The sequence below is a fragment of the Manis pentadactyla genome, chromosome 12 (assembly GCF_030020395.1).
Source record: "Manis pentadactyla isolate mManPen7 chromosome 12, mManPen7.hap1, whole genome shotgun sequence".
In the NCBI taxonomy this organism is placed as follows: Eukaryota; Metazoa; Chordata; class Mammalia; order Pholidota; family Manidae; genus Manis; species Manis pentadactyla.
In genome coordinates this window covers 758,123-768,203 of record NC_080030.1, presented here as the reverse complement: position 1 = coordinate 768,203, position 10,081 = coordinate 758,123, and the positions used below count along the sequence as shown (strand labels likewise).

General features: G+C 63.0%; 1 protein-coding gene across 1 annotated transcript; it reads right to left on the bottom strand.

The window, feature by feature from the left end:
• Nucleotides 1-3,231: 3,231 nt before the first annotated feature.
• BSG (basigin (Ok blood group)) lies at nt 3,232-9,978 on the bottom strand. The gene is made up of 7 exons (XM_036889912.2): nt 9,819-9,978; nt 5,098-5,254; nt 4,849-4,931; nt 4,622-4,758; nt 4,265-4,541; nt 3,995-4,019; nt 3,232-3,890 (listed from the first exon to the last, which is right to left on the bottom strand). Exons 1-7 carry the CDS (start codon nt 9,877-9,879, stop codon nt 3,827-3,829), a joined length of 804 nt encoding a protein of 267 aa, XP_036745807.1. The 5' UTR covers nt 9,880-9,978; the 3' UTR covers nt 3,232-3,826.
• Between the last annotated feature and the right edge of the window lie 103 nt (nt 9,979-10,081).

Genomic DNA, 10,081 nt, shown 5'->3' with positions numbered 1-10,081 from the left:
AGGGGCTGAGGGTCAGAAGGGAAGCTACCAGGCCACCCCTTGCCTGGGGAAGGCTGACAGGAACAGACACTCAACAGAGCAGACCTAACATTCAGTCAGCATTGATTCATCCGCTGAAAGGCAGGAAGTGTTGCCCAACCCAGAGCCGGGAGGGGTGACCTTGGAGGCCTGCGGAGGACCTGAGGGAGTGCAGGGCTGGTGTTGCGTGCCTGGCTTGTGTGAGAAGGGATGCGAGGGCTACGGTGGTGACAGAGAGATGGCAGGGGACAGAACGGTAGGTACGAACCCTAGGTCAGCTCACACAGCCTGTTTTGACTCCTCCAGTCCTTCCCTGCCATCCACTCTGCCCCCCACTCCCTCTCTATCACTGGCCTGTGGGCACAAGGACCCCAGCTTGCTCAAGTCCCACAGGCCTTTGCCCTGCCTGGCCCCCCAGCGCCACCCCCAGAGCCTGTCTGTGTTCACCTCCCTCTGCGTCCTCCACAGCATGTGCCACCCTGCGTCTCCTACTCTGTTGGGGTAAGTCCAGGTCGGAAGTTCAGAACCCTGAAGCCCATACAGTTTGGGGACCCCTCTGAGTGAAAAATAGCTTAAGACCAGAAGACAGAACCAGGCCAGACCCTTGGCAGCCTGAGACCAGTGAGGGGCCCCGGAGTTCAAGCTCCAAGGCCTGCCTGGAAAATCCACCATAGATGAGAAACTCTAGACGTGTGACCAGCCCTGTGGTGGGACAGGAACCCACATTCCCTGCTGGCCTAGGAAAGTGAGGTGACGCATCCCAGGTCTCAGAGACGCAAGTGCAGAAGCCATTGTGCCACTGTGCAGGGCAGAGAGCCCCGGTGTCCAGTGACTGCTAAGCAGAGCGGCCGCACAAGGAGGGCGGCCTCCAGCACCCTGACCCCAGCACCACCTGGTGAGAACGTGATACCCCCACCGCTGGCCAGTTGCCCTTCACTGAGCCCTCTGCTGCTGGGGGAGGCCCCAAGTCCCTCTTGTTGCCAACCACTGTGGAGCTGTGGGATGTCCCCCGCTGCAAAGTGAGGGTGCTCTGGGGCTGCAGATAGGCTCCCAGAGGCCTCACCTCAGGCCATGTCCTCACAGGACTCTGGTCCAAGGGTGATGCGCCCAAGGAGAGAATGGGCAGCCCTGTTGGCCCAGAGAAGCAGGGGCCATTTCCAGGCAGCTCCAGAAACACACCCTTGTTCCATCTGATGGCTGCCCAGCCCTGCTTCCCTGCAGGCTGTGACAGAGATCCTGATGCCGAACCCCTCCACCCCTCACTGAGTCCTTGCCAAAGATGATCATTGAATCCTGTGACTTCTCCACCCCACTCCTGGGGAAATTGAGTCAGGCTTCAGCAGGATGTCACCAAGAACACACCCCTGAGGCCCAGGGCTGCAGACTGCCGGCTCTCATTAAATGCTTTCTGAAAGGGTGGGTGAATGGGTGACAAATCGTGCTGAAAAAGAAATGCAGGGATGCCTGCCAGGGGGTTTGTTTTTGTGCCCAGACTGGCCGGCAGCAGCCATGCAAGTCAGCAGCGTTCCTCCCTGGGAAGGCCAGCCCCCTCACCTCTCCATACCACCCATCACCCTGCCACCTACCACCCCACCTGCTGGCCTACCACCCAGGAAACGCCCCTGTGCCCCAAGGAGCCTCCTGCCAGACACCCCTGCCTTTTCCACCTGCATGAGAACTCCAGCACCTTGGTGACACCCTGAGCCCCACGTGGCTCCCTTCTGGACCCTGCAGGTGCAGTACTGGAAGCAAGATGGGTGAAGCCCCTGCCTTCCAGGGACACAGACCCCAACCAGCATACGCCCACTGTACACTGACATGGGGTAGGGAGGCCCGGCCAACAGCGGTGTCCCCCCTCATCATCTCTGTTTTGCTGGCCTTTCACACAGGACCTCGTCCATGAGGAATCCCCACCCCAGGCATACCACTGGTGCTGTCACTGCCACTGAGCAGGCCAGTGGCATCTTCTAGGCCAGACAAAAGTTTAAGTGGTAGGTGCTCCAGGAACCTGGCCTCAGGGAAGTGGGGGCCCAGGTGTGTGTCAGATCCCAGCCCAGGTCCTGCTCCACGTGTGCGTGGTGCCCTCTGCTGGCGGCGAGAAGGCAGGACCAGGCCCGCAATTCCCCAACGCCACACCCGGGTTTTCTGGGACTCAGCGCCTCGGTTCCTGTGAAATGAGGTAGAGCTCCTCACGTAGGGCCTCACACCCCTCACGGGGACTTAGGGAAATCAGACTCATGGCTGACTGCTGGTGGCCTCAGTGAAGCACCCCGGGTCTGAGGGACCCACTGTCCAGCGGCTATGGACCCTCCATCTGCCTTAGAGCCACGAGCTTCACACAGGGGGCTGGTGGGCCAAGTGAGTCTTAAGCTTTTGTACCACTGGCAGGCTGGGCTGGTTTGCCGACACTGAAACACGCAGACTTCACCTTGGAGCGAGATCTCAGGGGGCTTCAAAGAGCTGGCCCAGTGCCCCTTGCTGGCAGTGTGTCTGAAGGCACTGAAGGTCTGGGCTCTCTGCAAGGGGCGCCGGGTAATTGTGCGCCCTCAGTGTGGCAACAGGTTTGCCCTGGACGAGCCCTCCCCCCCCGGGGCTGTTTCCCCACTAACGCGTGGTGGGAAGCCTAGATGGCACCTGCGGCCCAGGGTTTGGTGGCGAGGGCCCTGTCCCCATCCCCACTTCCTCATTCATCCAGGGTCCAGGTGCAGGCAGCTCCCTTTTGCGGGCTGGGTTCACCCCCTTGGCTGGAACCAAGTCCAAGAGGCTGGCTCCAGGCACCTACACAGCCAGGACCTCTCCAGCTGCGTCCACCCCTCAGACCAGACGCCCCCCTGCCCCAAACCAGGACAGATGTGTGCTGGGCTGTGCAAGGTGCCTGGTCCACTCTGAGAGGCTGGTGGCAAGAGTGCCAGACTCTGTCCAGCCTCTCTGAAGGCAGAAAACAGGCTTGGAGGGAACCAGTGGGTGGTGTCTGTCCCATGCTGACCTGCTGCAGGGGTGAGGCCTTCTCTGGGGCATCCACAGGACCCCTGGGGCCCCTCCCTGCCTCTACACTTTGCCCTGGGAACGAAGCTCCCAGCCCGACTGGTCAGTCCCCCACCCCCGTGCACGGCGCCACTTAGGCCTCAGCATTCCGCCGTGCTCCACCCTGGCAGCGGAAGCCCCCCCGAGCTCTCCTGGGGAGACCCAGATGGTTGCAGACTGGAGCCGGGAGAGGAGGCAGGTCAGCCTTTATTGGAGAAGGCGTGGGAAGGGTGAGGACGCTGTGGAGGGAAGAGGAACCTCAGGCCCAGGTGGGGAGGGGACAGACAGGACAGCACAGGGGCCAACACAACTCCCGCACGATGGCGGCCATCCTGAGGGGCAGCCACGTGGCTGCAGCAGACCTGGGCCCTTCTGCAAAGCCTCAGGAGAAGGCATGGCTGCCTCCATACCCCACCCCAGCACAGAGCACAAGGAAGGAAAGGCCGGCGGGACACCGAGGGGCAGCCGGGCTCGGGCAGGGTAGCAGGGGCCAGACACAGACCTCAGGGCTCCCTTGCGGAGCTCGTGAATTGTTTAAAAAGGAAAACAAAACCCCTCAGAAAGAGAATCCTACATATAGAAAACCCTTGTGTGGCTTTTCTAAAAAAGGAGAGAAAAACGTATGATTTGAATCCACAATGATCCGTTTCACTGGTTGGGTCTCCTCCCGGGTAGAGCGTGGAGCGAGCAAACACCGGCCGGTGGGGCTCCCAGAGAGGTCGCCAGGGGACCCCACCTGTGGGGAGGGGCACCGGGTGGGGCCCCATGGCGCCCTCACCTCCGCTCAGCTGGCGTTCCTCTGCCGAACACTCTTGTCTTTGTCGTTCATGTGGTGCCCGCTGCTCTTCCTGGGAACACAGAGGACACTCAGTGCTCAGGAGGACCCAACAGCAGCTCCCACCCCCACACCCGCAGCTCCTCCAAGCCCGCCTGTCTGCCCACCGGGACTTACAGCGGAGCGGAGCCCGTGTCCTCATCTGGTGGATGCGCAGCCACATGCAAGAGAGGGACAGGCCATCAGCGTCGGTTTGGATGAGGCCCCCAGGGGTGCCTGTCCTGCTGAGTCCTGCCCTCAGGGTCCCCGATGGCACCTCGTGCCCACCCACAGGCAGGCCCTGTCTGCACACGGCCAAGGCCTGCCACCTCCCGAGGGGGACACCACCCACGGCCATGAGGGACAGAGGGGGCGGGCAGGCTGCGGGAGGCAGCGCCCCTCGCTCACCATCCGGGACCTCATCAGGCTTCCTCCGCTTCTCGTAGATGAAGATGACTGTGACCAGCACCAGCACCTCGGCGACAATGCCCAGGAAGGGCCAGAGGGCGGCGAAGCGGTGCCGCACACGCAGCGTGATGGTGGCCTGGCCAGTGCCCTCGGTGTTGGTGCCATTACAGACATACTGCCCAGGGTCGGCTTCCAGGTCCAGGTCCAGGAGGTGCAGTTCCGACTGTGCCTCCGTCGACACCACGAAGCGCCTGCCCTGGGAGCTGTTGGTGATGACCTGGGGGAGGCGGGCCTTGTGGGCACTGGGACGCCGCCTCCTGCCCCACCGCACCCCAACCTGCAGGGCCAGGCCCTCACCTGGTCCTCGGAGTCTGTCTTCTTGAACCACACCCAGTCCGTGACCGGAGGAAAGGAGTCTGACTTGCAGCTCAGCACAACGGTTTCCCGCTCGGTGGCATGCTCTGATTTCTTCACGGCCTTAACGTTGGGGGGCCCTATGGAGAGCCGAGCAAGGCGGAGTCTCAGCTTGGGCCCTAGGGAGGGAGCGGCCTCTCAGCACGCGCCCGTGGGGCCCACAAGCTCACCCTTCACCTCGATGCTGGTCCTGCCCGCGTGCTCCGGGAGGAAGATGCAGGAGTATTTGCCCGAGGCATCCTCAGGGTCCACCCTGCAAGCAGATGCCAGGCGATGAGCAGGGGCACATGGCCAAAAGAGCCCATCCCACGTTAAGGCCAGGCTGCGGCACGCTGCAGGTAATCCCACCAGGCCGGAGCCAGACCCGGTCGGAGGTCCTGGTCCTGAGGCCGCCAGTCCCGCCCCTCCGGCTCACGTACTCGTACTCGGTCCTCAGGCCAGGCAGCGTGTCCTCCTTGAGCACCCGGCCCCCCTTCACCCAGCGGTGGCCAGTGATCTCTGTGGTGCTGTGGTTCAGGGCACAGGTGAGGCGGGTCCTGGGGCCGACGGCATCTACGGACGTCCAGACGCTACTTCCTGGGGGGCGAGTGAGGTGAGCAATGGGGCTGGGGCACGAGGGCACCAGGGCCCACGGGGCCTAGGAGAGCTGGCTAGGCCTCGGGGTGGGGACAGAGGCAGCCAACCCAGGTCCCACAACAGGAACCAGGGCGTCAGAGATCCCTCTTCCCCGACGTGGGGCCGGGGTGGCTCCGGGTGGGCAGCGCCAGGTAGCGTGGGGGAGGGGCTCCAGCTGACCCCACACTTGCCACAAAGCCCCCAAGCAGACGACCATTTGTGGCGCTGAACATGGACGGCCCCCCTCTCAGTGCCCACCCATGGACACCCCCTCTGGTGTATGACGCGTTCTTTGGGAGTCGGGTGTGGAGCTCACTCAGAGCCATAGGGTGAGCGGCACACTGCGGGGTCTGGAGAGAAGGGGCTTGGGCTTGGGCGCTCTTCCCAGCACGGCCCCCCAGAGACCTGGGCACAGGACAGCAGGAGCAGCCCCCTACTGGGGGCAGGGCCCCCTCGCCCCCCAGCCCTGGCCACACAGATGCTGACGTCTGTGGAGCAGCAAGGGCACTGTGTCTCCGTCTGAGCTGTCCCAGGCCCGGGAGCAGGTGCTGGGGGGACAGTCCCCTCAAAGCACCTGGGCTCCCCCCACAATGTCCTCTGTGTCCCCTCTGGAAGAGCGGTGACTACAAGGCCGGCTCCAAGGGCAACTGCTCCTCTGGAACGGTCACCCACACTGCCATGCCCACAGGGCTGACGGCTGAGCACCTTTTCATGTTAGTTTGTGGGGAGAAACACATTTTTTGCAAGGGCAGAATCGGAGATGGTGTCGGAGCAACTTCAGCTAAGCTCAGAAACCACCGTGCTAGAAAATCGGCTACGAGAGGTGTGGGGTGTCTGGCAGTAACCGTGAAACCACAACAAAACAAGTGACACCGGGTAGAATGGTCATAGGTCGCGACCCGTCTGGACAATCGCTCGGTCACCTGGAACTGGCCACTGGAAAACTGACTCCACAGGCAGCAGGGCCTGGGTTCACCCTGAGTCCAGCAAAGGAAGACAGTCTGACGCCAAGGTCCTGCGGCCTTGGGACTGACATAGCCAGGCAGGGCTCCCTCCACCCACAAAGACAGGGTAGCAGTCTTTATCTGAGACATCACAGCTGGGCTGTTTTCTAGAATGATCCATGGGCAGAAGGCACCTGGAGGGCACAGTCCCAGGGTCAGCAGCCAGGGGCCTGGCGCAAGGGTGGGCCTGACAGCGCCCCAAAGCCCAGCCCCTGTGCACTGACCGCACACAGCTCCCCCAGCTCACGTCCAGCCTGGGGGAACACGCCTCCATCCTGGGGAGGGGCAGGACCGGAGGCCAGGCCGGGCGGGGTCTCATCCTGAGCAGGACTCATGGTCTCAGAACTCCAGGTGGGCAGGGGACAAAGGCAGAAACTAAACTGCGGGGCACCAGTCAGGCAATGCAAGGAGGGCCCCATGCTCCCCTGGGCACGTGGGCACCCATACACAGGTCTGCACAGATCTGATCCCAGAGGAGCAGGGTGCAGGGCTCGGGGCCCAGGCCTTGGGCTGTGTTGGGCGAGGCGGGGTGTGCCTGAGAACGGGGACCTTCACGTTCACCCGGCTGGGCTCCAGGTGGTTTCAGCCAGGCAGGGGCATGAGGCCGGGAGCCTGCTGCCTGGGCCGGGACCTTCATGGCAGAACCGTTTTCACAAAAGGCTCGCCTCTAGGTAACCCACGTTTCTCAGGAGTCAAAATTTCCCAAGATTGCAAAACCAGCTGCCCCACTGTGGGGCTGGGAGCAGTGAGTCAGGGCAGGAAGTGAGGCCAGAGGCGGCCTGCCTCTGTCCTGGAGCCTGGGACCAGCGTCTGCCAAACCCTCACCTGTGGCTGTTGGGTAAGGGAGTCAGTCTGCCCCAGCTGCTCCGTGCCCACCTGCCAGGGGGGCTGGGGAACTCGGGTCTCAGACGGGCCCAGGAGGGCAGACCATCTCACTCCCTGGGCATCTGACGTGGCCAACGGGGCCCTGGGAGGTGACCCCTGGCCACCATGCTGCCCGAGATCTCAACGGGCCCATCCATCCGCAGAAGGAGGTGTCTTGGGTCCTCGCCAAGGTCAGGGCACACAGAGACCGGCAGCTATTATTTGTGATGTTAAATGTCACTGGGATAGTGCATTAGCAAAAAAAGGTCTCAAAAGCCTCCTTAGAGGGTGGTGGAGGAAAAGGGTTGAAAGGCACATCCTCTGGCCACCCCTAGCCCGAGCCAGCACCCAGACTCTCGGAGGAGCACTCCAGGAATTCACAGGGACCCTCACAGCTCAGGGGACAGGAGAAGGCAGAAAACCCCACCCCCGGAGCACCAGGCATTGAGGGAGCGCCACCTCGATTCTGGCCACGTGACTGTGACCACGTTCTCAAGTCACCTTCATCTAAAAACAGCCACCCCTCCGCCGTGCCCACTCGGAGCTGGCGGGCCCAGGGCCAGGCAGGCCTTGCAGTAAACGGCTGGAGTTCTCCCTGCTGCCCATCCTTCCGCTCCCCACCGGCTCTTCGCAGCGCAGAGCGAGCCCGTTTCAGAGCTCTGCACCGCTCCACCCTGCCCTCCCCCAGACTCAGAGGCCAAGTCAGCAGCCAGCTCTGGGGACCCAGCTGGCAAAGTCCTGCCTGCTGTGCCAACCAGCCCTGTCAGGGTAATCTGGACCCCAGGGCTTGGGGCCATGCATACCAACCTCTGGTGGAGGAAGCCCCTCCTGGCAGAGTCCCCAAAGCAAGTTTCTGGGGAGCTGGCCTGGCCAGGAGAAGCAAACAGCTCTGGGGGTCACTGAGTCACTCGCCCCAGGCAGGGAGAGGACACACCTGGGCTTTCAGGTCTTTCCAGGAGTCTCTGGGAAAGGTGGTATCAGGAGCGCCAGCAGCCCCCGGGGGTGCAGACAGCCTCAAAAAAACGGGACCCCCCACTGCACGCCCGTGGGTGGCCACTGCAAGCACAGCCCCAAACATCCTCCCAGTTCCTGGCTGCAGCCCTGGGATGAACCCAAGGTGATTCACCGGAGGCTTCCGCTCGGGCAACGTGTTGCCCAGTGAGCAGGGCCCAGGGCTCTCCTTCATGCGCTTGGCACCTCCAGCCACAAGGGCTCTCCAAAGGGCGCAGCTGCCAGGAGCAGCGCTATCTTGAGCGTTCACCTTGCCTGTAGGCTCCTATCTGAGTGTTCCCAGACACCCGCTGACAGGCAGTGCCAGGCAACATGCCTGCTGGGGGCCAAGCGCCTTGCCCAGAGGTGTTCAACAATAGTGTTTTGATTCTCATAAAGAGGAAAGGGCCGATCCAGACCTTAAAGTGGGTCAGGGATAAACCATGAGGCATCTAACAGAGGCAGCCCTCCAGGGCCCGGGCCCAGCCCCCCTGCACCGCGGATCCCTGCTCAGGACAGCTGACCTGCGGCTCAGAGCCCAGAGACCACGCGCACTAGCCTCCCCAGAAGAGCCTCGGATCCTTCTGGTCTGCACTTCGTTCCTTACGTGCCAGTCACTACAAATCTTGAACCCAGAAGCCAACAGGAAGTCTCAATACAGGAAGCAAACGTCTCTCCATCAGGCCAGAGAGGCTGTCAGCTTTCTCTGGGAAAAATACTCCTTAATCCATTTTCCCATGATTATTCTCTAAACCTCAAATCTGCCCGCCCCTGTGAGGAGCTCAGAGAACTGAATGCTGTTCTAGAGTCTGTAAAAACAATCCTCTGCGCAGTTCCTCTCTGACCCGCCCGGCCAAGGCGACCTCACAGTGACCTTGGGACATCTCCCCTCCGGTCCGGGCCTCAGTTTCCGCCCCTGTGAAAGGGGGAGGGTGGACCAACGTCCGGAACCAGGAAGAGTCAAAGGCAGCAGGGCATTCACCTCCCCACAAGGACTTCTTAAGTGCTTGGGCGAACACCACGGGCAGATGCACACCCAGAGCAAGACGCAGGACCAAATCCTGAGGGCAATGGCAACCCCTTCCGGGTCCAGCCGAACCGCTGCGGGGCGTTCTCCTGTCCGGGGCTCCAGCGTTCCTGAGGACAGCCGGCCGCCTCTCAGACGACGGCTAACGGCCTAGGGGCAGCTGTTGCTCCAGGCTGCACAAACCACGCCTGGGCCCCAGGGAGTCCCGGGGTCTCTGCACTGCACTTCTCGCCCTAACACAGTCCGTACAGGCAGGACCCTGCCACGTCCCAGGGGCGCCCCCCAGGCCGCAAGTCTCAGGCCCCTTGGCTCTAGTCCCAAGGGGGCGCTCAAGGACCCAGGCCCAGGCCTCCCACTCCGGAGGTGGGGAGGGCGGGACCCACGCAGGACCCACCACCCCCGGAGCCACCCCCAGGTCCGTCCCAGGTGCCTTCCTGACGCGTCCGACTCCAAGCACCCCCAAAGCAGGGACTTCGCCTCCAGGATCTCCCTGGTGTCCCCCAAACCAAGCCAGGGTTTCCTCCCGAGGACTCCCACGCCAAACCGAGGTTTCCTTTGGGCATCCCCCAAACCAGGGCTTTATCTCGGGTCCCTAAGACAAGCCGGAGCTTCCCCGGGCCCTTGGCTCCACCGGCCTCACCTGCCCCGAAGCCAGCCTCGACGCCCAGCAGCGCCAGCACCACGAGCAGCGAGGCCGCCATGTCCCCGCCGTCCCAGCCGCCAACCGCCGCCTGCGGCACTATAAGAGCCTCCGGCGGGCAGCGCACACGCACGCAGGCGACGCCGCGGAGGCGGGGCTGGAGCGCTCCGGTACGCCGCGGACGCACGCACGCCCCGGCCTGGGAGCGCGCACGCTACGGAAGGGGCACCACGTGATGCGGCGGGCCCCGCCCCGCTCTCCAC